Source organism: Prionailurus bengalensis, chromosome C1 (genome assembly GCF_016509475.1).
Source record: "Prionailurus bengalensis isolate Pbe53 chromosome C1, Fcat_Pben_1.1_paternal_pri, whole genome shotgun sequence".
Taxonomy (NCBI): Eukaryota; Metazoa; Chordata; class Mammalia; order Carnivora; family Felidae; genus Prionailurus; species Prionailurus bengalensis.
The window spans coordinates 31,699,643-31,725,173 of NC_057345.1; the positions used below are offsets into that span (position 1 = coordinate 31,699,643).

General features: G+C 58.1%; 1 protein-coding gene across 1 annotated transcript in view; it reads left to right on the plus strand.

Annotated features, from left to right (window-relative positions):
• KCNQ4 (potassium voltage-gated channel subfamily Q member 4) overlaps positions 1–25,069 on the plus strand; it is a 53,329-nt gene extending 28,260 nt beyond the window's left edge. Inside the window, 13 exon segments of the mRNA XM_043574570.1 lie at positions 1,662–1,752; positions 2,400–2,526; positions 2,821–2,996; positions 3,618–3,743; positions 4,132–4,242; positions 4,434–4,529; positions 7,399–7,487; positions 9,152–9,313; positions 16,224–16,444; positions 17,327–17,426; positions 19,754–19,885; positions 22,148–22,277; positions 22,874–25,069. Coding sequence (XP_043430505.1) covers positions 1,662–1,752; positions 2,400–2,526; positions 2,821–2,996; positions 3,618–3,743; positions 4,132–4,242; positions 4,434–4,529; positions 7,399–7,487; positions 9,152–9,313; positions 16,224–16,444; positions 17,327–17,426; positions 19,754–19,885; positions 22,148–22,277; positions 22,874–23,086 — 1,774 coding nt within the window. The 3' untranslated portion in view covers positions 23,087–25,069.
• Positions 25,070–25,531: the final 462 nt, after the last annotated feature.

Sequence of the window (25,531 nt, forward strand, 5' to 3'; positions counted from 1 at the left end):
ACATGAGGAGTGGGTGCTCTCCCCGCTCCTCTCCCTGTGCCTTCTGTCTTCGCTGACTCAGCTCTCGCCTAGAACTGGCCAAGGAAGCCTCCTTCTCACTCATTCATTCAAAACCCTTTGCTGACCTCTGCCACCTGCCTCCTCTACCCAAGGGCATGTGCTGGTATGCAGCCCTAAGCCTGCCCTCCAAGCAGCCTGGGAACCCCTGTCCAGGGAGGTAGAGCCATGCCCTTCACGGGTCTACCTCCCCATCAGCTTCCACCGTACAGATGTGGAGACTGGCTCAGGGAAGGTAGGGGACTGTATAAGCTGGACCAGGATTTGAACCCAGGTCTCTCTGACCCTGAGCCCATGCCCCTGGCACCGTGAAACACAAATGAAGCCATATGGAAAGTGACGTGGGCCACATACACACAGGCAAGCACCGGGAAGGGGCGATCTGAAGAGGGAACAGTGAGGCGGAGGGCATCCCCGAGGCTTCCCAGAGCCGAGGGTGAGCAGAGACTCAGCAGGCTCCGACGCTGGGGTGTTTCAGGCAGGATGCCCTGCCAGCCGTCCCAGGCGGGGAGACGCTGGGAACATTTGGGGAACGCTGTGGGTCAGTTCATAAGGGATGTGTTTCCAGAGGACCCCATTCCCCCGGAGTCTCTTCCAGAGCACATGTGTGTCCGGCACATCCCCCTCCCAAAGAGCAGTGCTTCTGGGAGTCCAGATTCCTTGTGCTGCCTCTGCACGTATTCACATACTGAGGCCTCCAGCCTCCCTCCTCATGCCCTTTCCCCCTCTTCCCGTCCACTGGGAAGTGGGGGACCCTGGCTCTAATCTCAACTCTGTCCTGGACATAGTGAGTGACCTTGGGTGAATCCCTTTCCCTGTCTGGGCCTCAGTTTCCTCATGTGTGTGGTTGGGGTTGTGGGAAGTGTTGGCTGAGCTGGCCTATAAAGTTCTTCCCTTTTCTAAACGTCTCTCTCTGGGCTTCCCACAGCCCTCAGGGGAGTTCCAGGCCTCCATGGCATGGCTCCATGAGGCCTGATTCCCCTCCCTACCCCACTCTGAATCCTTCCCTCCTTCCCTGTCCTCCCCAGTCCCCTTTCCTTTCATAGTTGTCTCATTATTATTAATTCCCTAAGAGCCCACGAAGGCAGAGGCAATTGTCCCCATTCTGCAAATGGAGCGATGCTCCTGCCAACCTTGGAGTTCAGAGGGAGCAGAGACCCCTCCCTCAGCCGCCGACCGTGCCTGGCCCCCCAGCTGACCTCTGAGATACTTCTCTTAAGACAGTCTTAAGACCGAGGGCACCACTTGTGAATGGCTGAGCCTGGAGGCGCTTCCTGACTGTGGGAGTTTGAGCTGGTGTGTTTCCACCACCTGCCCGGACAGACCTGCCGCCCCCCAGAGGAATGACCACCTCCCCAGGCTGCCGCCCGCATTGAAGGGAACTGAGAGGCCTGTAACGTGTCTGTGAGCTCAGTAGCCCAGACCTTGGGGCTTCTCCCTTTTTTTGTCCAGCACAGAACCACAACTCCAGGGAACCCTGATTCCGATTCTGCCTTCCGGATAATTCTTCCCAAATCCTCCTGCGACCCCGCAGCCCCCTGCCAGAGGCTCCTCGGCTGTCCTGTCCGTGCAGCATTCTAACCCTCTCCATGCTGCTATTGCAGATTTTTGCTGGTCTTCAGCTGCCTGGTGCTGTCCGTGCTGTCCACAATTCAGGAGCACCAGGAACTTGCCAACGAGTGTCTCCTCATCTTGGTGAGTGCCAGAGTCCGGGTCTGAGCGAGGCCGTGTAAGGTAGCACCTTGGGGTTCAGGGTAGAGGTGGCTCAGAGAGTGGCTTGCTATGCTGTGTTCCCGGAGTTGATGGCTGCCCCTCTCTGGACTTCATCTTCTGCTTTAGAGCAAGTGTTGAGGGACCTCCTGCCGCTAAGCCAGGGCTGATGTTGGGCTCAGAGAAGAGGTTGAAAAAGCCCTACTCCTTCTCAGGACCAAAACTGCTAACTCAACCCCTGGTGTGATTTTTTTTTTTTTTTTCTCTCTCTCTCTCTAAACAGAAGCACCTTGGAAGTGGACAGCTGACAGATAGCCACCCCTTAGGTCACCCAGTCAGGGTTACTGAGTCTGGGATAGCTGGGAGGGGGAGGGCAGAGTGAAGCTCAGAAAAAGCCAGACAGCTGGTGGACAGGAAATGGAAGACAGACTGGGGCTTTCAGTCTGTGGAAGGCGCCACGTGCCTTCTGGAATTCTCCTCGGGTCCAGCCAGGTGTAAGAACGTCCAGGAGAGGTGGTCTGAGGAAATCCTGGTACCCCTAACCCAAGGACTCCGGGCTGGGCCGGTGCTGTGTGACCTGGGCCCTCGCTCCTGGAGGGTGGAGACGAGAACTCAGGCCCCTGGTCCCACAGGAATTCGTGATGATCGTGGTGTTTGGCCTGGAGTACATCATCCGCGTTTGGTCCGCGGGATGCTGCTGCCGCTACCGAGGATGGCAGGGCCGCTTCCGCTTTGCCAGAAAACCCTTCTGTGTCATCGGTAATAAGGCCTGCCCTGCCCGCGCCTGACCCCTGACCCCAAGCCTCAGGGTTGACGCCCTGATGCCACCCCTGACCCAGACCCTCGCTGCTGACAGAGATTCCACGACCCTCCCGACCCTTCCCTCCACGCCTCCCACCACGGTCCTCCCCCCTCCCTCCCCCACCCCAACCCCAGGATCGCCCCCCCCCCCGCCCTCCCCTCCCCCGCTCTCCCCCGCAGACAGCCCCAGGATCCCCACCGCGGGTCCTGATGCACGGTGGCTTGGTGAGCTCGCCTGTCCCGCCCCTGCAGACTTCATCGTGTTCGTGGCCTCGGTGGCCGTCATCGCCGCGGGCACGCAGGGCAACATCTTCGCCACGTCTGCGCTGCGCAGCATGCGCTTCCTGCAGATCCTCCGCATGGTGCGCATGGACCGCCGCGGCGGCACCTGGAAGCTGCTGGGCTCCGTGGTCTACGCGCACAGCAAGGTGCGCCGGCTGGACGTCTCCCGGGGCCGGAGGTGGGGGGTGGGGCAGGGCCCGAGTCCAGCCCCAGGGATGGGGAGACTGTGGGCCCGGCGGGGGCCAGGCCACAGGGGCCGATCTCTGAGGCCCGGCAAGGGCCAGTCTGCAGGAGGAGGGCAGGTGCAGGCCAGGAGGAGGGGCTTGAGGGGTAAGGGGTTGAGGGGCTCAGTCCGAAGCTTCTGGGTTAGGTGAGTCTGTGTGCACAGCAAAGTGGGGAGCTGGGGCGGGTGGGGGGGACTGGATGTTGGGGTGTGTGGGGTGTTGAGGGGCGGTGGGCCTGGGGACTGAAGTCTGAACCTGGAACCTGGGGGGGGGGGGTCAAGGGCGGGGCCGGGGGCGTACCCTGAGGTCGGGAAGGCGGGGCAGGGTCTCCCCGGAAGGAGGAGCTGGGAAAGAAAGACGGGCCGCCGCCCCCAGGCAACTGGAAGCGGTGGGGCGCCTTTATCCCCCCTCCAGAACACCTCTCGGGGTCATTCTGGGAACCTCCCACCTGCCCCCCTCTCCCGGGTACGCACAGTATTAGGCGCTTCCTTATACCCCTCTGGCTCGGCCCTCCTGACGTTTTCATCTTTGCTGTCACCGCAGGAGCTGATCACCGCCTGGTACATCGGATTCCTGGTGCTCATCTTTGCCTCCTTCCTGGTCTATCTGGCCGAGAAGGACGCCAACTCTGACTTCTCCTCCTACGCCGACTCGCTCTGGTGGGGGACGGTGCGTGAGGGTCTGTGCAGGGCTGCCCTTCTCCCTGGGACCCTCCCCTGCGTGACCATTGTGACCCTGACTCAAGGCTGAGCGGGCCTGTCTCTGTCCTCTCTGCTAAGGCTGGGACCCCCTGTGACCAGCCCCTGTGTTAGCCCCCATCCTGCCCCAGTAAATCTGCTTGTGCTCCATGTAGTTCCCCACACCAAGCCCTTGTGACCTTACCCCTGACCGGCATGGTGGAGTGATGGGGAGGGATCCATCTATGCCCCTAACCAGCCCCTGTGAGTGACCACAGGGCACCGCCCTCATGATCAGGCTCCCACCTGCCTGTGTCCCAACAAGCTCTTGTGGGTGGCTCCCGAGACCAGCCCTGAGGGTAAACTGTTTGTGTCCCCAGATCACACTGACAACCATTGGCTATGGTGACAAGACACCGCACACGTGGCTGGGCAGGGTCCTGGCTGCCGGCTTCGCCTTACTAGGCATCTCCTTCTTTGCCTTGCCTGCCGTGAGTCGCCATCCATTTAGGATCTCCCATCCCGGGGGAGAGAGGTCCTGGGGGCTGAGCCTGCCAAGCCCCTAGCCTGCAATTGCATGGATGGGAAAGGGACATCTCAGATGGGCAGTGATGGAGACCTTCTCTGCCTTTTGCTGTCCCCCCCCCCACATCCCCCCCCACAACCACGCCTATTCCCCTAGGGCATCCTTGGCTCTGGCTTTGCCCTGAAGGTGCAGGAGCAGCACCGGCAGAAGCACTTCGAGAAGAGGAGGATGCCTGCAGCTAACCTCATCCAGGTACAAGACGCCAAGGAAGCATGAAATGAACTGGTGTATCAACTCTGTGTGTTGACCCACGCGTCCCAGTTTCGCAATTGTGGCTCCACGTTGAGGCTCAGAGAGCAGATGTGACTCTTCTGGGGTCACGTGCCAAGTCAGAGGCAGAGCTGGGATGCTAACTGGGACTGCTAGAAACTTCTCTTGCTCCCTGGGCTCAGTTCAGGACTCACCAGAGCTGCCCCACTGTCCAGCTCCAGCCCCAACTCTACATGGCCTGCACTGGAATGGGGCCTAGGGCCTCTTGTCCTGCCACCCAAAGGTGCAGTCATCAGTAAGCTCATTCCACAAGCACTCACACAAATGAATGGTGTAGCTATAAACTGAGATAAACACTTTGAAAGAAAGAAATCGTTCTCTGAAGAGTGTTTAACAGGGTCCTGGCCTGATCTGACCTTGAAGGGGAACTCAGGGATGATGACCTTGGGAAATTGACACTCGAGTTGAGAGATGGAGGACCGGTAGGAGTCAACTAGGTGTAGAGGTAAAGGGGGGAGCATTCAGGGTAAGGGAATAGCATGTGCAAAGGCCCTGTGGTGGAGGGGAACATGGTGTGTTTGGTGAACTGGAAGGGAGCTAGGGAGGCTGGAACAGAAAGCTCGAGGAGGAAGGGTTTGGGGAAGTGGGTGAGGGCCAGATCCGAAGGCCACGGGGAGGAGTTTCCCATTTTCCCATTTTCTTAAGAGCAGGGAGGAACCGCTGACAGGTATAAAGCGGGAGTGGGTGACATGATCAGATATGTGTTTTGAAAATAGGTGAATGGATTGGAGGGTGACCCAGGTGTGTGTGTGAGATGATAAGAGGCTCTGGCCACAGTGTGGGCAAGGCAGGGCGCCGGGTGACCTGACTGGCATAGCAACAGACGAGATGGGGAGAAGTGGGCCGATTCTGCATAGTTAGGAGGTGAAATTAGCAGCATCAGGAGTGAGGAAGAGAGTGAGGGACATGTGTGGGGGGGTGACTTCCAGGTTTTTGGCTTGCCCAACTGGATGATCGATCGCCTTCCTCCCTGGAGGGGGGACCAGATCTGAGACACGAGGAATGTGAGCTTGGCTGGAGCACGTGGAGTCTGGGGGGCCTCAGCCCCTGAGCAGTGATGTTGACGAGGCAGCTGCATATGCGGGTCTGCGGCTGAGAGGAGAGGGGTGTGCTGGGCAGAGAAGGCTTGGAGCTGTTGCACCTGGGTAGTAATGAAGCCCAGGGCACGGATGAGTTCACCCCGCAGGGAGAGGAAAGACGACGGAGGAGACAAGATGGTCCAGAATGCTTAGGAACCCCAGCAGTTAGTGACAGGGCCCGCAGAGTTGAGCCAGTCAAGGAGACAGAGGAGGAACAGCCAGAGGGGTGGGAAGAAAACCAAGGAGCGTGTGGTCTCAGTTTCCCCCACTGTGCTGAGGCATTCTGATAGGGCATGGGCTGAGGCAAGGGCTCCAATTTTATATGAGTCTGTGACTCAGCCCTGGCTTCTCTCGAGTCAGGGTGTGTGCAAGAGAAGCCCCTGCGGGAAGTAGTTCAGGGAATACTGGCACATCCCAGCTTGGCCTGCTCCCAGCATGCCACCCTCGCACTCCCTAATCCAAGTCTGACTCACCCCCACTTATCTCTCCTCCCCAGGGTGGGAGCCCGTCCCCAGCCCTGCTATCTCCAGCCACCAGCCCAGCCTTTCCTTCTCGGCATCCCTTGGGGCACAATGGCCGTTGTCCCCCGGGAGCTGGCCTTCCAAGGGGCATTGTAGGGGCAGGCGGCTGGCACTGTCCAGGCCAAGAGACAGCTGGTATTGTGGTGCCCATAATTAATGAGACAGCTCTGGCAGCTGCTCCCCAGCTCAAGCCAGGGGCCTAGGCAAGCAGGAAGTAAAAATATTCCTGTCCTAGGAGGGTGCCTGGCCAGTGAGGTCAGCAGTGGGCAGTCCCTTAAGGACAAGAGGCACCCGAAGTGGTGGTGGGGGGGGGGGGCATCCAGGGCTCAGTTGTGCTCTGTCCATGCCTCCCTGCCCTCCCTAATCACCCCACTCACAGTCTCTCCTTGGCTCTTCTCGTTACCTGGAGGGAGAGGGACAGTCCTTCCTCTTGTCCAGCCCTCCTCCCTCCTGCTGCAGAGGAAATCCTGCAAATCTGTGGATGCTGAGGGGTTGGTAGGTGATGCTCTGATGCTCTTTCCTTCCCTCTTCAACCCCGTGGGCAGGGACAGGCAGCTGCGAAAGATGGGGTGGACTTATTAGTAGTAATTATAATTCACGCGATCAGTATTTATTCCCCTGACATTTGCAGAGCACCTACTATGTGCTAAAGGATACAGCAGTGACCAAGACACGGCTCTAGGGGGAGAGGAAGACATTAATCAAATGCACAATGAATGGAGATTTACTAGCTGTGGTGGGAGGAGGTACCAGGAGCGTTCAACAGGGGAACCCGGTTGTTAAGTGTCTTCCATGTGCCAGGCACTGCACTTGGCATTTAATACACATTTGCCCTTTTAATCCTCATGATACCCTGTTAGGTAGGTAGTATTACATCCGGTTTACAGATGAGGAGACAGGGGCTCTACAGCTTCCCTTAATTTGTCCATGCTAGTAAGGGGCGAAGCTGGGACTGGAAACCCATGTCTGCCTTACAAAACCCCAGCTCTTCCCTTAGACCCCTGGCTCTGATGCCCACCTGCTCCCTACCTTGCGGAAGTCTGTCTGGTCCTGCTGATGGCTATGGAATTGAAGCTGGCCTCTGGCTCTGAGTGCCCTTCGGCCGACCCAAGGACTGGGTTCCTTCTGAGGGGCTCAGAGGCTTACCTGATGCTTTGTCCTCCTCCCCCTTCCTCTCCCTCATATGACCAGGCTGCGTGGCGCCTGTACTCCACAGACACGAGCCGGGCCTACCTGACGGCCACCTGGTACTACTATGACAGTATCCTCCCATCCTTCAGGTAGGCCCTGCCTTCCGGGGGGGGGGGGCGGAATGGGTGGGCATGGGCTGGTGGTAACACCCCTTGGGGACAAGTGGCTGGGACTCAGCCCTGGAGGGTGGGGAAGGGGTGATGGCTCCCGGAGGCGTTATCGGGCTGGCTCTGCAAATCCTATGTAACGCAGAGCCCGGAGTGTCCTCTCTCCCGCCCTGTTCTGCCCCAGGAAGGCGGTGGACACTGGGCATGGGGTGAAGCCCTGCCCCATGGGGCTGCACCCCGGTTTCTGGAGAGCTGGCCGTCCGTAGGCTGACCCACAGGGCTGCCGTTCAGGGCGGTGGGCAGCCAGCTCATCTCCCCTTCGAGCTGAGGGTAGGGTTATTCCTTACCAGCCGGGTAGAGCAAGTGTGGGAGGGGCAAGAACGCGTGTGCCAGAGTTGGGTTCACGGACACACCCCAGCACCCGTGTGTGTGAACGTGACCCTATTTTTACTGGCCCTAGCACCCGGAAGTGGGTTCGTCCCACTGGCCCAGGCCAGGGTAGGACTGCCCCCGGGGGTGGCTCCACGAAGAGGATTATTAATAGCCATCTCCGAGGTTTGTGTGGCCAGGTGCCTGGCCAGGCCCTTGGGCAGGAATGGAGACCACAGAGTGTGGCTCAGTCCCTCGGGCAAGCGGGCATCTAGCACGAGGCTGGGCTAGGCTGCTGTGCTCAGCGCTTCTGCGGGCAGGTCTTTTTCCTGATTAGTTCTCCAAGAGCAGCTCTTGCGTGATTCCACTCACCCCTACACCTGGCTCCCCCTCCCCGCTCCCCCCTGCCTCCAGGGGCTTCCTAGGGGAGGAACAGGAGAGAAGGGGCTGGGAAGGGGGGCTCCACTTGATAGACACAAACTCCTACCTCAGAGACAGGGGTCGTAGAAGGAGCCTCCCTTTCCAGGGGTAGACGTGGGGAGTGGGGCAGGGGCTGGTTTGTTAGAAGTATGGTGTATGTGAGGCGGAGGGAAGATTTGGGGATAGTGTTGGGCCCTCCAGTAAGAGGAACAGAGCTTTGGTATGGAGATTCTAGGTCCATGGGCCTGCTGCTCCTTGGAGCTCAGTTTCCCCATCCATACAATGGGAAGGCAGAGGGGAGATATCCTCCTTGGGTTATGGAACCAGGAAATGCCCTGGAGGCTTAGGAAGAAGCTGAGCCCCAATCTGGTCTCCAAGAACCCAGTGGCAGGAGTGGATGCTGCAGGAGTGGGAAGCCGGGCTAGCTACCCAATCAAGTCTCTCTCCTGCGCCTCAGTTTCCCCCTCAGATCCCGTCGGATCTGGAGGGTGAGGATTTCAGGGCTGCCGCTGGCCTCCAGGGAGGCACAGCTTCATGTCTGGGCACTCTGCTTGATGAGCAGAGAGGAGGCTGGATTTGAGCTCCCACTTGCCACCTTCTGAGGGTGCCCTCAAGTTGTGCCCCGCCTGCAAAACCGTACCCAGCAGCCCTGAGGATTTCCCAAGAACTGGGTGCAGAAAAGGAGGGAGGAAGGCTCGTCTCTCCCACCTGCGACCCTGCCTGTTCTGGCTTGGGGTGTTTGGTGAGCACCTCTAGAGGCAGAGCCTGGCAGGATCTGAGCTCTGGAGCTCGGGGCCCACCAGGTGAGCGGGTGGTGCCACGGCCCTGCCTGCCGCTGATGGCGCCCTCTCCTGCAGAGAGCTGGCCCTCTTGTTTGAGCACGTGCAACGGGCCCGCAATGGGGGCCTACGGCCCCTGGAGGTGCGGCGGGCGCCGGTACCCGATGGAGCACCCTCCCGTTACCCGCCCGTTGCCACCTGCCACCGGCCGGGCAGCGCCTCCTTCTGCCCTGGGGAAAGGTAGGGGCCCCCCGGGGCCGCCACCTCCTCTTGCTTCTCCTCCTCCTCTTCCATTCGTTGTCTCATCCTCTCTCAGACCTGCCTGCAGCCACCATGTGGGTGTCTGGGCCTGTTCTGGGGACTCCCCGGCTCTGTCATGAGGCCTGGGCAGTTGTCGTCGGATGGCCTGACAGGTACAGACGGAAAGCCTCCCTGCAGAGGCCAGGCTGGACTCACCTGTTTGTCACCTGGGGCTCTAAGGGTCTGAGTGGGGGAGCTATCCGCACTGTCCTTTCCCAACACCTCCTCCATTCATTCCATTGTCCTCTTTCTTTCTCTGTTTCCGCGTCCCCCTCACTCTTCCATCCCTGCACCCCCATCCCTCCTGGGCAGCTGGAGAGAGGAGGAGGCCGCTGGCCACAGGTGCTTACGGCTCAGGTAATCGTGGGCACCATTCTGGGGCATGAGGGCAGGGAACCCCCTCCCCCAGCATGTTCCTCTAGAAGGGGCTTGCCCCTGAACTTGCCTCTCGGGAGTGAGGAGCCAGCTGGAGAGAGAGCTCTGTGCCTAAGAACCGCTCTAGGACCTACGTAAACGCAACCAATGACTAATGCTCTTGTCTTGTGCAACCCTTGTCCGCAGCTTGGCTAATCCCAGAGGGTCCTCTTGGGATGCTCCTATAATGCCTTTCTTCCTTACTGAGGGACATTTTGCTGCTCGTAACTGTCTCTTTCCCCTTGACCTGTCTCTCCTGGAGCTTTTGCATCCTGAAAGAAGAACAAAGAAAGAACGATGCTCACCCCCACATAAATGTTCAAAATAGTGGAGTTTCAGGCATTTTTGGATAAGGGAAGCTCACTAACTCACAGTATGGGAAAGTGGCCGCTCCCATAGAAGTGTAGCTTTGAGGTCAAGGATTCAATCCCCCCTCATTCCTCCCTGACCCCTACCCATCTCTTTCTTTTGTTTCATCTTCACACATCATCCCTGATCAGCCAGGTAGACATCTGGGCGTTGAGCCTCAGTTGTGATTCTGAGGCCAGGACCCAGAACAAGGGAGGGGAGAAGAGACCAGCCATTCAGTGATCAGAAGGTGGCGTGGTGAAAGTTTGTCTCTGCCACCTGATGCTGTGTGTCCTTGAGACAGTCACTGAGGGACTCTGGGCCTCTGGGTCCTAGGCGGAACATCAGCAATGTTTAGGATGATCGGGAGCTCTGGGTTCTCTGGGTTTCTGGGCTTAAAAGGCCTGGGGAACAGGGAGGAGGGAGTGTTGGTGCAAAGGATGCTGGGAATGACATTTCTTCCCTCTTCTCTGTGAGGGCATTTCTGGCCAGGGACCGAACGGGAAGCAGGGAGAATGAGGGTCCCTCCAGGTCAGGGGGTAGAGGGAGGGGCAGCATGACTGGGCAGGCCAGGCTGGGAGCTCCCTGGAAGAGAGTCCCTGGTGTGGTCCTAGCCGGATTCTCTTGTCCCTGCCTGAAGGCCTTTCGCTGTCCTCCCCAACCTCACCCAACCACCGCTTATAGGTAAGACTCAAGAGTTTTGGTATTTGAGCAGCCCTGCCCAGGGCCTGAACCAGTGCTCTCTGGAGCGTCCGGTTTGCTCTGGTCTCACCTTGCCTGGATAGAAAGGTACTGAAAATTGAAACTAACCTGGAGCGGAACACCCCTCCCTCCCACCGCTGCTCCAGGACTCTGGGTCCCCCAAAGCCTAGGACCAGATGACTGCTAGGGGCTTGGCCATCACTAACTCCCAGCCTTGTGTCTGTCTGCCCTGGAGTATCTGTGTGGCTGGGGCTCACGGTGATGGTGGTGGAGTGTCCCTTCTTCCCAGAGACCCCAGGGGTTTGAGCTGTGACTTCTAGGACATCAGTCATCAGGCTCAGGCCAAGTGGGCATATCCTCACTCTTGGCTTTCTGGACCTATGGGGTGGGTACTCCAGACAGGACCCCCCCCCCCACACACACACACCCACATACACTTATATACTCCTCCTCATTGGTCATCCCCTTAGTGCTACTTGTGGATGGACCCAGGCTGAGCACGTTCCAAGACTACAAGGAACAGAACTTCCTGGGGGATGGTATTGCCAGGGTCAGCACCTCCTCTCTTTGAGGTTTCTTGATGAGGCGCTAAGATGATATTTCTCAAGGCATGGTCCACTGACTTCCTGAATCAGCACCTGTGGGGTGTTTGTTCAAAATGCGGATGCCCGGATGTCTCCCCAAGCCCACAGAAGGAGAATCTCTGGAGAAGAGGCACAGAATTCTGCCTATTTAACACGCTCCCCAGGAGATCCGTGTGCGGATCTTGAGAATCTCTGCATCCTGGGGATGCGGGCTGGAGGATGATTTGGGTGGGGGTTCTTCTCTCCCACCAGCCACAGGAAGCCAGCCCCATCCTGGCAGCCCCCCCATGCTCTGCCCACCTGCCCCCTCCCCACTAACCTGTTTGTGTCTTGTTCTCAACTTCCAGCCAGATGTTTAGTAATAAACGGAGTTTCTTTCGGATCCACGCCAGCTGGAGACCGAGGTACCCCCTCGCCTGCTCCTCCTGTCCCCACTCCTCCTTGCCCCAGCCAGTTCGGGGGCTGGAGAGGGGGACAGGATAGGCCAAGGACAAGGTGCATGTGCCTGCCGCCTGCCGTCTGCCTTGGGTCCCTGATGAGCCTCTTACCTTCCTGGGGATGCCTCTGCCAGGTCTGGGGGGCAGACTCTGGAGGGACTCTGCCAGGAGGGACATCGGTAGGAGCCTTGGGATGAGTTCTGGCTCTGCCGCTGACCCCCGTGTGATCTTGGTCAAATTGCTTCCCTTCTCTGGACCTCAGTTTCCCATCTGTGGAATGGGCAGATTGAACTAGAGGCTCTCTGAGGGTCCTTCCCACTCTGACTTCTGCCGGGCTTTGGGTTTAGCTTCCTGGCTTCCCACTGCCCACCTAGGGACCTAGAAGATGCCTGAAGGAGCTGGGATTGGCACCTCTTCTGCTAACTCTAGAGCCCAACTCTTAAAGCTGCATCACCAGTACTTTCCTTGGTACCTGCCCTGTGCTAGGCCCCGCACTAGGGACACAGTGATGAATAAAATGGTGCCTGGAGCGTTGCAAAGAGCAATTGCTATTCAGTGTGATGAATGCAACAAAAAGAGGAAGCAGAGGGGCTACGGAGCCAAGGTCAGGCACTTCACCTCCCAGAGGAGGCCCCAAAAGGAGTGGACGTGAGGGAGGGCATCCCAGGCCAAGGAAGCAGCGTGCACCAAAGCAAGGAGGTGAGAGAGCACAGCCGTGGGAAGGGAGCAGGCAGCCCAGTGTGGCCAGATTTGAGAGTGGTGGTGGTGGTGGGGTGGGGGGGGTGTCAGGAGTGAGGTTGGGGGCAGAGCCGGATCCCGAAGAACCCCAGAGCCCTGCATGAGCATCATCCTGTAGGCCCTGCCTGGCAGCCTGGGCTCACTGAGTCTCGGGTTTCCCCAAAGTGCCTCTGGAGCTTTGTGGGGTTGAGGGGCCCAGGAGTAGATGGGTGACAGAGCTCCTGGCTGCTCATCCAAGACGCAGTGCTTCTTAGGGATAGGGCTCTGGATCTGAACCCGGCCACCACTCACTAGCTAGGGGACCGTGACCATAAGCCCTGGGGGCCTCAATTTCTTCCGAAGTAAAATGCAGACGGTAATAGCATCTGCTTCCACTCGAACTGGGCCTGGCTCATAGGAAGTGCTGTATGAATGGCTGGCCTTGTTAAATGTGGTATGATGAGCAGTTAAGATCTTATTTAAAAAAAAAAAAAAAAAAAAAAAAGCTTGGAAACCGTAGCTGAAGGAAATGGGGATACCCCTGAAGGGTTAAGCCAAGATGTCGCTGGGTTAGATCTGCCCCTTTGCAAGGTGACTTCAGCTATGTGGGCATGATGGCCAGGAAGGGCAGGGCCAGAGAAGAGGGGCCAACATTGAGGCTGCCTCTATAGTCCTGAGAAGTGGGGCTTTATGCAGCACCAGAGGGGTAGGCTGCCTCTTCCCCGCGCAAGCTTGGCCTTCGGTATCAGAATCCTTAGAGTCATTCCATGTGGAAGCGAGCATAGGGGTGGGTCCAGCAAGGCAGTCAAGGGCAGCTTGTGCCCAGAGCTTGCCCCCACCTCCCACCCAGGATAGCCTCAGTCAAGCCTACCCCATCTGGGTTCCAGGCACCAACCGACCCCTTAGGCCAGTTTCCCAACCTCGGCACCGTGGAAGTTTGGTTCGGATCATTCTTCACTGGGGGGGGGGGGGGGGGGGGGGAGGGGGGGGGCGGCTGTCACGTGCATTATGTAGCATAGTTTAGTGGCCTCCCCGGCCTCAACCTGCTAGATGCTGGCAGCAGCCTCCAGTGGGCCAACCAAAAATGTCTCCAGATAGTACCAAACGTCCCCTAGGGAGTGAAGGTGCTCTCAGAGAACCACTGCCCTAGACACTCTCCTAATTGCTAGTCCCAGAAAAAGAACACAGTCTCTCAAGTCAGGAAAAACTGGGTCCTGGTCCTTGCTGCATCCACAAGGGCTCTGTGACTTTGGGCAGGCGGGTTTACCTCCTTTCCAGTCTGTAAACTCAGGATGGTAAACGTGGAGCCCAGCACACAAAGAGGCCGAGAGAGCTGGGAGGGCCAAGGCATTCAGACAGGACCTTGAGTGTTCTGAGGAGCTTGGGAAGGGAAGGAGCACTTCTGATGTCCACCGTGTGCCAGGTTTCTTTCCATTTTGTTTGGGCATTTAGGCTCCAGAGAGGCTGACGTGAGCCATTTCCTGGGCCCTGCCCAAGGAGCTGGAATCTAGAGCCTCCCCTGGGAAAACAGTGCCTCCTTCTGTTGCAGAGGGGCCCAGGGCCTCTGGCTGGAAAGTTACAGAACCCCACAAACCAGGCTGGAAGCTCCTTCAACCATCACAGCATCAGAGCTGGAAAGGGACCTTTCAAGGCCTCTAGTGCAAGCCTCCAGACCCGTTCCTCCCTAAGTCCCGCTGAGAGCAAGCTCAGTCTTGCTTGCACACTTCTCGTGACAGGGAGGTCACCCCCTTCTCCCAGAACGTCATTGGAGTGATGTGCCGGGCGCAGAGATCCGGGGTTCCAGGCCCTTGGCTAAGTGGCAGGGCCTTCTCCACCCCCCTCTTGCTCTCCCCCTTGGAGGAGTGGGGGACAAAGGAAGGGGCTGCACGGGCCGGGTGGGTGGGGGGTGCTTGCCAGCATGAGGAGAGCCCCGAGGAATGGCTCTGCAGAGGAAAGTTTGGGAGAGCCAACCTCAAACTTTGGTTGGAACCTTTGGGATGCATTGAGGGGATCCTGGGCCAGCAAACAGCATGCTGGATTGTGGGGCTGCCTCGTCCTTCCCTTCTGATATCCTCAGGGCCCTAATCCATGACCTATGTAACCTCTCCCTTCTGGGCAGAGGCCCCTACTCCTAAGGATGGCCCTACATCCTGGCTGCCTTCCCGAAGGTGCCCCTGGTTTCGACGTCTTCCTCACCGCAGCACCTTGGCTCTGTACCCTGGACCCCATGCCCCAGGCATGGGGGACCCTAGCTCCCACCCAGCCCTGAAACCAGAATCCGTCCTCTGCTTAACTCTTGACCCGAAAGCCCCTGACAGTAGGCGACACAGTTTCCTCCCCCAACCCTTGCCCCACCTTAGGCCTCCTCCAAGACTGGCTGGTGCTCTCCTGAGCCAGGGCCCCAGACGTTTGGGGTGGAAGGGCCCCCAACCTGGGAAGGTCCCCACAGCAGGGAGGCAGTGGTGACACCCCAGGGCATGGGATGGGGGACGTTTGCCTAGGTCCTATTCAGACAGTGATAACATGGTCCTTGAAACTCTTGGACACAGAGTTTCTGTACCAGGTACTGGTTAACCTGGGCACGTCCTGGACAACCTGAGGCCTCCCCGCATCTGTCTTCCTCCAAGATCTGGGGGGATGTGGTGGGGAGCTGGGGTGTGGGAAGGGAAGTCTGAGCACACACACAGACATGCACAGGTGCATTCCCGTGCACACAGACACGTGTGGGTGTTGTTGAAATGGGGGTTCATTAGGCAGTGGGGGGTGTGGGTCTGGGAGGGAGGACATCAGTCCAGGTGGGCAGAGCTCAGGCAGTGGAGACCACAGAACCAGGTTACAGGCCTTCACCGGGAGGCTGGGCACCAGGCACGTCTGGGGCAGATATGAGGGCCCAGTAGCTGGACCCTCTGTAGCCGGCACACCGCGCCCCGTAATAGGGGCACTATTTACGCCGAAATCTGCGTGGTGCGGACCTTTGCACCGCCTGCAAAGCTGCACTAGGTCCTAAAGCCCTGACCTGACCGGTGTGGGATCAGAGAGCTCTGGCAGGAAAGGAAGAAAATGTGGACACGTGTCCACACCCTGGTACCTGGGTACCCACACCGTCACATGTGCGCACACGCACGCACACAGACACGCACACGTGCACAAACACACACCCTCGACTCCACGCGGCCTGCCTCTGTGTACAGTGAGGACCCAGAGGCCTTTCTCAGTGTGCATGGCCAGGTGAGCCTCTCCACCCCTCAGCAGCCTGTCTGTGCCCAAAGGGTGGCCATCTCCACCTCCACCCACCCACCTGAGCCAGACCCAGCGCTCCCATCCTCCTGTCTGTCTCTGACTCCTTTCTTGGGTCTCTCACTCCTTCCGTCCTGACATCTGTCTCCTGTGCACCCCTTATCTGTCCGCGCAATGAGGGGTGGGAGATGGGGGTAGGGAGGGGATCGGCTCAGACTGACCCTGCAGCAGCTTCTTGTAGGAGTCAGGGTCCCCCTCACCACACCCTTGTTCCATCCCCAGAGTCTCCACTTGGTGGAGAATCAAAAGCCAGTAGCCACGCCCAAGTCCTAAGTCAGCGGTGTCCCCACGCACACCCGCCCCCAGCTCCAGCTAACTCGGCTCTCTCCCCCACCCGACCTGCCCTGCCAGCAGCCGGATGGCCATCAAGGACCGCATCCGCATGGGCAGCTCCCAGCGACGGACGGGCCCCTCCAAGCAGCACCTGGCGCCTCCACCGATGCCCACCTCCCCGAGCAGCGAGCAGGTGGGTGAGGCCACCAGCCCCACCAAGGTACAGAAGAGCTGGAGCTTCAATGACCGCACCCGCTTCCGGGCCTCCCTGAGACTCAAACCCCGCACCTCTGCTGAGGGTGAGCCCCTGGGGGTCTGGGACCCGGGACCTACCTGCATGGGGGGCAGGGTGGGGACACAGTCCGGGCTGGGGGCAGAAAGACGGTTCTAGTCCCAGCTCTATAGCTGATGGGCCATCTTTGGGCTCTGGTCTTCTGGTCTGTGAAATGGGTGTCGTGACACCTGCTTTGCTGGCCTCTGGAATCAGATGAGAATTCAGAGGGTGGCACTTGGTAGTGGTTAAGAGTACAGGCTTTGGAGCCCGGCTGCCTGGGTTTGAATCCTGGCCTTTGCCACTTATTGGAAAGTTACAGAATCCCACAAACCAGTCTTTGGGGAGAGGGTGCTGACCTATGGGAGTCTGGGCATGGCTAGTGCCCAGGGCCTCTTCTTCCCTGCCCAAGAAGCTGCCTGGCCTTCCCCCACTCCTGCCCCCCCCCCCATGGAACAAGGATAGTATCCCCTCTCCATGCAGCGTACTGGCCTGGGAAGAAGCATTTCTCTTCCCCGGGGAGAGAATGACTTGCTTTCCAGGGCCTTTCCCCCTTGTCTCCGGGGCTAACTGTCCTGGTGGGACCATAGGCCTTCCTCCGGGGCTGTGTGTAATTTGCCTCAGGCCAAACCAGAAGTGCCCTAAAGCAGCTTCCGCTCACCTGGCCACTGGGCAGATTCTTACTCTGACTGGTCGTAGGGCAGATGGGCACGCAGTAAACCAGGGTTTTCCACCCTGGGTAAGGCAGCTAGGGAGGCAGGAGCCTGGTCTGCCTCGTGCCCCCAGGAAGGTTCTGCACCCTTACTGAGCCTCTCTTTATCGGTATCTCTAAGGGTGGCTCGGCAAGTGGTGGTCGGGGTTGGGAGTGGCCCCCTTCTGCTGCCACCACTCGGGCCCCCTGACTTTGCAGAGGGCCCCTCGGAGGAAGTGGCAGAGGAGAAGAGCTACCAGTGTGAGCTCACAGTGGACGATGTCATGCCTGCCGTGAAGACGGTCATCCGCTCTGTCAGGTGAGACTGAGGCCCGAGGTGCCCCACCCCCCCCCCGGCCCCCCAATCCATCTGCCACCCATTGTGGCTCCCCGTCTGGGGCCTGCCCTCATGGCCAGGCCTGGCCTAGCTCCCGGGCACACCAGCTGCTGCCCGCCTGGCACCCTCGGCGGTGCTGGCTGGCGGGGGCCCTGGAGTGTGGGTGGGGTGGGAGGGGCATATGGCTCCCAGCAGGGTTTGCTCATCCCCTTCACATCTGGAGGGCCGGCTGGGTAGGGCGGTAGGCTCGGCTGCCCACCACGGTCCCTCTCCTACCCCCGCGGTGTCCTCTCTGTGTCTCTCTCCTCTCCTCACCCCTTTCTCTCCCCCCTAGCTGTGTACCAGCTACCTACTCTCCCTGCATCTGTCCTGTGTGCTCTTCCCCTCCATCTCTGTGTCTCACTCCATCTTCCTTTTGCTTCTGTGTCTCAAAGTTCCTCTCTCTCTCCTTGGGTGTTTTGACCTCAGCTTGTCGGTCTCCCCCAGGGCTTCCTCTAGAGCAGTGCTTTTTCAAACCACAGGTCCCAACAGTTTGAAATCAACTTAGTGAAATCAACTTAGTGGGTCACGGTCAGCATTTAAAGAAAAAAAAGAATAGAAAATAGCAGAGTGCATCCCCTGTAGGAAGGATAAATAATGTTTATGAAACCTACATTGAGGTTGTGTGTGTGTGTGTGTGTGTGTGTATCCTGGTTTCTGATGTAAAATGTATTTCTTATGGTGGGTCTTGGTTAAACGAGTTTGAATGCCCCTGCCCTGCTGACTCTATCGGCTGTCTCCCTGCCTTGACAAGAGTGGGCCAGAGTCCCCCGAGCCCTTTAGCCATGGCTCAGCCATCATCTAGCCCCCAAGCTTCTTGGCGTGGAGTCCTGGCCTAGACTCTGTCTCTGGCCTGCAGCTCTAGCTCCAGAGACCTCTTTCACCCCCAGGCCTTCCAGACTCACCTCCTCTCTTCTCTGGCTGATGCATCCACCCACAGGCTCTTTCCTTTGTGTTCTTTGTAAAATCAGAGTCAGCTGGATCCCCCTCTACTCCCCAGAGAGTCTGAGGCCTCTCCCCACCCCCTTTTCATACATGCTGTCTCTCCCCCTCCAAGTGAGGCTTCTGGAACACATCGCCTGAGCTGCCACATAGCCTGGGTCAGCTCTCCTTGGCCACCCCACAGAGCAACTCACACCCAGCATACCCCAAACCTGCTCCTCCTCCCGTGTCCCCATTTCAGGCAGGGGCACCACCATCCATCCTGTTGCCTAAGCCATGGGCATCATTCTGCACTCAGACTCAGAAGCCTTGATGTCCCTTTTTGTCCTGAATTGCTCTAAAGCTGCCAGCTCCTGGCTCAAGCCCAGCCCCTAGGTCTAGTCTTCCTGCCCAAGACTCTGCCCCTCCAGGGCATTCTCCACATAGGCTGGCAGAACCATCATGCTAACATAGAGGAAACTACAGGGCCCCTTCCTCAGCACCCCGATTGCTCATTGCCTGATCTCTGCCAGGGATTCAGGGCTCTTCGGAGTACCTCTTCCTCCTACCCACCAGCCTCCTTTGCAAGGCCAATCTCTTTCCCTGTCTTCTGTGCCACCCTACCTCCCCAGGGGGCGGAGGGGGGGGGAACTGACCCCTTATCTTCACATTCTGTTCCAGCTACTTTGAATGGAATCTTGCTCATATGCCTCCATGTCTCTCTGTGTCCAGAAAGCCTCCCTTCATCCTCCTCTTGCCTTGGAGATGGAAAGTATCACTCTCAAGACTTGTCCTCTGACCTCCCCAGCTGAGGTCCCCCTTCTCCTGGTCCCAGACTATGAGAGGTCTCTCCATTCCTCGACACAGCCCTTGTCTCCCCATAATTGTGTGTCCTGTCTCCCACCCCAGAGCAGGGCTCCTGAGACCTGGGGTTGGATCTGATGCCCCTTGGGTACCCAGGGTCCAGCACAGTGGCACTAACAAGCATGTGTGGAGTGAAAGCAAAAATGTCTTCCCCCAAGTGGTCTTGATCATCAGTGTTCACAGATGCCTGCCCTGTGTCCAAGCTAGCAGAGAGAAACCAGGCCCAGTCCCTGACCTCCCAGGCAGATACAGGCACATTACAAACCAACCAACCAACCAACCAACCAACCAACCAACCAACCAACCTATGAGGGCTGAGGGTGGAACGTGGTGGGTAGGGAAGGAGGCTGGGAGCCTGACCCAGCAGAAGCTGTTTGCGGTGACCCAAGCAGAAGATGCCCTCATGGTAGGCAAATGGTTAGCAAAGGGATGGAAAGGGGGCTGGGAAGGAATCCCCTCCCGCTGAGACCCCCCTCTCCCGACAGGATCCTGAAATTCCTGGTGGCCAAAAGGAAATTCAAGGAGACGCTGCGACCGTATGACGTGAAGGACGTCATCGAGCAGTACTCGGCCGGGCACCTGGACATGCTGGGCCGGATCAAGAGCCTGCAGGCTCGGTGGGTGCTCCGGCAGTGAGGCCGTGGCCCCAGCCCCCCACCCAAGGACTGCTCATGGGAGCCCCTCCGCTCGCGCCCGAACAGAGCCCCGAGCGCCCCCTAGGGACCGCGGAGGGAGCTGGAGTTTTTGGCCTGGGCAAGGCCTCTGGCTTGCAGCTCGCCACCGAGGCTCCACCCTGCACCTGTTCCAAGCCTGAAGAAGGACCCAGGCGCAGGTCCTCTGTGCGAACCCTACTGACCTGCACTCCTCGGGGGACGTCTTTAGATGACTGTTTCCTGGTCCTAAAAGAATAGGATGAAAATAATCAGTGATCTCCCATCTCCCAAGGGGATAGGCAGATTGTCCTCAGTGGGACCCACCTCTGGCCTCTGGGACCCACTGGCACCTCTTCTCTCCACCTAGCGTATAGGAAGAATTCTTGCACCAGGACCCTAATCACCTACACCTTTCCCTTCTCCTCTTGTGGCCTGAATTATCACTGCCCATTCATTCACTTGTTTCCTTAAATAATCGTTGGGCTTTTGTCACTTGCCAGATAGTGAGGCTCTGGTGGAAAGCAAAATTCCCAGCCCCCATGGAGCTTTGATTCTAGTGGAAGGAGAGCAGATGATAAAATAAGTGAAACTAGACAATGTCAGATGATGATAAAGGCTCAGGAGAAAACTAAGGGTTAGGGTGTTGGGGATTGTGATTTTAAATAGGCAAGAAGCTGACATTTGGAAAAAAAAAAAACTGGAGGAGGGGCAACCAGCCCTGTGGCTGTTTAAATAAAGAGTTTTCAGAGGTAATAGCAAGAGCAAAGACTTGGGCAGGTGTCTGGGGTATTGTTTCAGGAACAGGAAGGAGCCCAGTGTGTCTGTTCTCTAGCCCGAGAGAAGTAGGCAAGATTAGAAGGCGAATGGCATTTGGACTGTTTAAAGCCCTGTAGGCCACTGCAAACACGCTTGCATTCATCCAGGGGGAGATGTAAGCCTTGGAGAGCTCTGAGCAAAGGACTGACAAGATCTGAGTTACATTTTAAAAGGAGCACCCTAAGTGCTGTGCTGAGAATGACCTACGAGGGGGCTGGGGTGGAGGCAGGGCGATCAGTAAGGAGGCTACTTCAGATGTCCAGATGTCCAGAGATGATGGGGACTTGGACCAGGGTGGCAGCAATGGAGGTGGGGAGAAATATGCCGACTCCAGATATATTTTGAAGGTAGAGCTGACAGCGTTTTCTGATGGGGTATAGGCGAAAAAAAGAGTCAAGGCCTGAAGCCAAGGGTTTTGGCTTGAGCAACGGGAAAAAGTTGCTGTTTGTCGACATGGAGGAGGCAATGACTGTGGCACGTCTCGCTCGGGAGAGTTGGGGAGTGTTGGGTTATGATGCCCATCGGACATCTAAGTGGAGTATTGCTCTGGCAGCCAGACAGAGGAGTGTGGACTTCCAGGGAGAGGTGTGGGCTGGAGATACAGCTTTGGTACCAACAATGTACAGAGGAATTGCAAATCTGGAACTGAAGACGTCGCTTCGAGTGAATAGAGAAGAGAGGTCCCAGGAGTGAGCCTTGGGGCCTACAATGTTTTGTGGCGGGAAAGGAGGAGGAACCAGCAAAGAAAAGTGAGAAGGAGAAGTCGGTGAGGAAGGAGAACCGGGAGAAGGTGGTGGTTTCCACCCCAAATGAAGTGGAGGAGGAAGGGTGATCAGATGTGTCCGGAGGCTGCTAAAAGGTCAAGTTTAATGAGGCCTCAGAACTGATCATGGAATTTAGCAACATGGAGGTCATTTGGATTTTGACAACAGCAGTTTTGGTGAGATGGGGGGAATGAAAGCGTGACCGGAGTAGGTATAAGAGAGAAAGGGAGGAGAGCAGTTGGAGAAGCGGACAGAGATAACATTTTCAAGAGTCATGCTTGTAAAGGAGAGCAGAAAAATCAGGTGGGACCAGCTCCAGGCTTGTCCACCTTATAACCCACATCCCCGCTTGTGTCTCTCTCTCTTTTACCTGTCCTCCCACCAGGCAGTGGATTTACTTGTCATGTGTTCGTGTGTGGTGCCTTTGCTCGGCTAGTCTGAAAACACTCAAAGCAGGGGCCCAGGGCCCTCCATCCAGCTGTCTCCATTTGTCAGGGGCAAAATGGTCCCTTCTCCCTATTGCGGGCTGTGTCTCCCCGTTCAGCAGGCAATCTAGGGTTCTCGAGTGAGGGACGGGGGCGGGGGGTGGGGGTGGGGCGCGTGTGACTAGGTGCTTCGACGCCCAGAAGGTTACCTTCTTCCACAGGGTGGACCAGATTGTGGGCCGGGGGCCGGGGGACCGGAAGGCCCGAGAGAAGGGAGACAAGGGGCCCTGTGACACGGAGGCAGTGGATGAGATCAGTATGATGGGACGCGTGGTCAAGGTGGAGAAGCAGGTGAGTATGGGATGGAGTTTCGCTCGTATGGCGGAGCTGGTCGTTGACCAAGAAGCTCCGGAAGGCCGCGAGGTCCAGCACAAGGGGAGGGTGCACTTCTCAGCCGCAATCCTGAACACCCTCCGGGGAGGCCCCAAGCAGGCAGGGCAGACGCGTCCCGGGCCCCACGATCCCCGCCCCACAGAGAAGCCGCGCCTCCTAGGAAGTCCGCCCACTCCTACCTGACGACCCCGATAAACCCACCCTCTCCTGCCAAGCCGCGCCTTCAAGTCGCTAACGTCTCAGATAAACCCGTCTAAATTTCACCTGTTTCCATGTAACCCCGCCTCAGTTGTCTGTCTCTAGCTCCCGGACTATTCCAACCAATCACAACTAAGTTTCCCTCCGGGAATACCGCCCCCCCCCCCCCCCCCCCCGCTTCCCTCCTTCGTCCCGCCCGCCGGCCAAGCTCCGCCTTTCCTGTCTCACCTCCCGCGGGAGGAGCCGCGTCTCCCAGAAGCGCCCCTTCCCGGCCAAGCCCCGCGTCCTGGCCCCGCGCTCCGCCCCAAACCCCGCCCCCGCCCCAAGCCCCGCCTCCAACCGCGCCCCGCCCCCAGGTGCAGTCCATCGAGCACAAGCTGGACCTGCTGTTGGGCTTCTACTCGCGCTGCCTGCGCTCTGGCACCTCGGCCAGCCTGGGCACCGTGCAAGTGCCGCTCTTCGACCCCGACATCACCTCCGACTACCATAGCCCTGTGGACCACGAGGACATCTCCGTCTCCGCACAGACGCTCAGCATCTCCCGCTCGGTCAGCACCAACATGGACTGAGGGGCTTCTCAGGGGCGGGGCAGCACACGGCCAGCCCCTGGGCCTGGGGCTCGGACCCGCCCTCTGAGGCCTCCGGACTCCTCTCTTACTTGAACTTGCTCCCTTGTGGGGAGAGAGGCCACACGCAGTATTGAGCTGCCTGAGTGGGCGAGATACCCGCCGTGGGGGTGCCAGCGACCCACCCCACCTCAGGAGCGTGAGATGCCAGGCCGCACCGAGGGCAGCCGCCGCAGCTGCCCCGCGGCCTCCTCCGCACCCCCCCCCTCCCCCAGTGCCCTGCCCGTTCCATCAAGGCCCGACACAGCCCGCCTGGCAGGGGCACTGTCCCGGGAGTGAGAGTGGGGCGCTGGGGTCCTGGGCCCTGACCCAGCTTCCAGCTATGCAAGGTGAGGTCTCTGGCCCGCCCTTCGGACAGAGCAGGGAAACCCTCCCGCCAAGTCCCCGCCCCACTTGGGGGTGGGCCCAAGGTGCCCATAGGTACCGACTAACAAAGGACCCTGCCACGAGGCAGTTGGGCACCATATATGCAAACTATGTTAAATATGCAACTTTGGGGACCCCCATGGGGTCCCTCTGCCCCTCCCTCCTTGGGAGATGGGCCTCCAGCAGTAGCTGGTCTCAGGCTGCTTGGCCATGACCCTCATCCCTGTTCTTTGGCTTATCACCCCCTCCTCACCCCGCATGGGGCCTGTTTGTTTCTCCCTTTCCTCCCCAAGGGCAGTGCTTGGGCCTTTCTTCCATTTTGCAGGGACCCTCGCCCAGAGGCTCCTTCTTCCTGCTGGATGTCCACTTCCCTCCTTGGCCTTCCAGACACCTTTGACAGCACAAGTTTCTGTATTTGCCCCCACATCTCTCATGCCCAGTGCTCCCATGGTCACACACAGTTTCCCCAGACATGCAGAGAGTCTCTCACACTCACAGTGATGCACACAACCACACACGCTTGGAGACACGAGCACACCGCCCCTCAGCCTCTCTTGGGCCTCTGCCACTGATGCCAGTGGGCAGGCCTTGCAGGGTGATGTCCACCAAGAGGGAGCCTGCCACTCCATCTGGGTAGGGGAGGGAGCTCTGAAGTGGCCCCAGGCCTCTCCAGGCCTCACCCCAGAGTTTTACCAGCTCCCCTTTCTCAAGATCTACTTCTCACCGGTCCAGGAGCCCTATCTGCTGCTTCTGCTGCTCCCAAGGGCCCTCCTTGGTGTCCGTACAGCACAACTCAGGCCTCGACCTCGGGGGCCTGGACAGCACTAGAAAGACCCCAGGCCCTTCCCCAGCGTGGGTACCAGGCCTGCTTCCACCTAGGCTTCCTAGTCTCTCTCGCTCTCTGGGACAATAATGATGCATTTAGCAAGTATTTGTCGGGCACCAGCTGCGTACCTGGCACTCACACGCACTGTTTCCCCTCGTTCCACACCCCGCTCTCCACTTCAGTTGGCAGCCCCCCCATACTGGCATAAGTACCCCCCCCCTCCACTCCAGGCCCCCAGCACCTCTTTGGTACTCCCTATCCTCCTGTCCCTCTTTTGTGAAGCCAATGCAGGTAGCAGGAGGGTGATGGGTAGTGGACCAATGGTGACCCTCTGTGGGGTGCCAGGGAACAGGGGCTCAGGCCCAGCTGCCTGCATCTCACGACTGGGGACCTGCATGCACCAGCGCCAGGGCTGGGGCTGGGTCTTCTCAGCCCCATGGTGCCCAGCCTCTGCCCCAACATACCCTCTGCATGTGACCATCATGTCCTGGATGGAGCCCGTCCTGGCTCACCTCACCTGCACTGTCCCCAGACAGCTACCCTCCATCCCCTCAGAGACAGAGCTGTGGAGAGGGGCAGGAGAACGGGATTACCCTCTGACCAAAGGAGACTTGGGATGAAGCCTTCTCTCCTTCCATGATCAAGGTTCCCCCACCAACCCAGTTCTCGGATATGCAAGTACCTCACTTTGTTAACTTATTAACTTATTGGTTTCATTAAAATTTTCAGTAGGAGGTGGTTGCTTTTGGCTGTTCAGTGGCTGTGGGGTGGGGCACCTCGTCTGGGGGTGGGGATGAAGAAATTTGAATTAGTCAGCACCCTTTTGCTTGTAAACAACAAAAATCTAACCCGTTATACCTTAAGAAAAAAAAAAAAAAGAAAATGAAACTTATTGGCCCAGATAACTAAACTGTCCAAAGGACAGAATGGTTGTAGGCACAGCTAGATCTAGGCGCTTTAACGTGTCAGGGATCTGTCTTCTGTCTCAGCCTCCCTCCCAGGCAGGCTGACCTCTCATGATGACCCCTGGCGCTTACAAATTTACTTTCTCTTGGCTTAGGGCCCCAGTGAAAAGTGAGTACCAGCTTCCTAATCATTTGTGTCAGTCAGGGTCCAATTAGGAAAACAGAAACTACACTTTTTTTTTTTTTTTAAATGTTTATTTATTTTGAGAGAGACAGAGCCAGATCACAAGC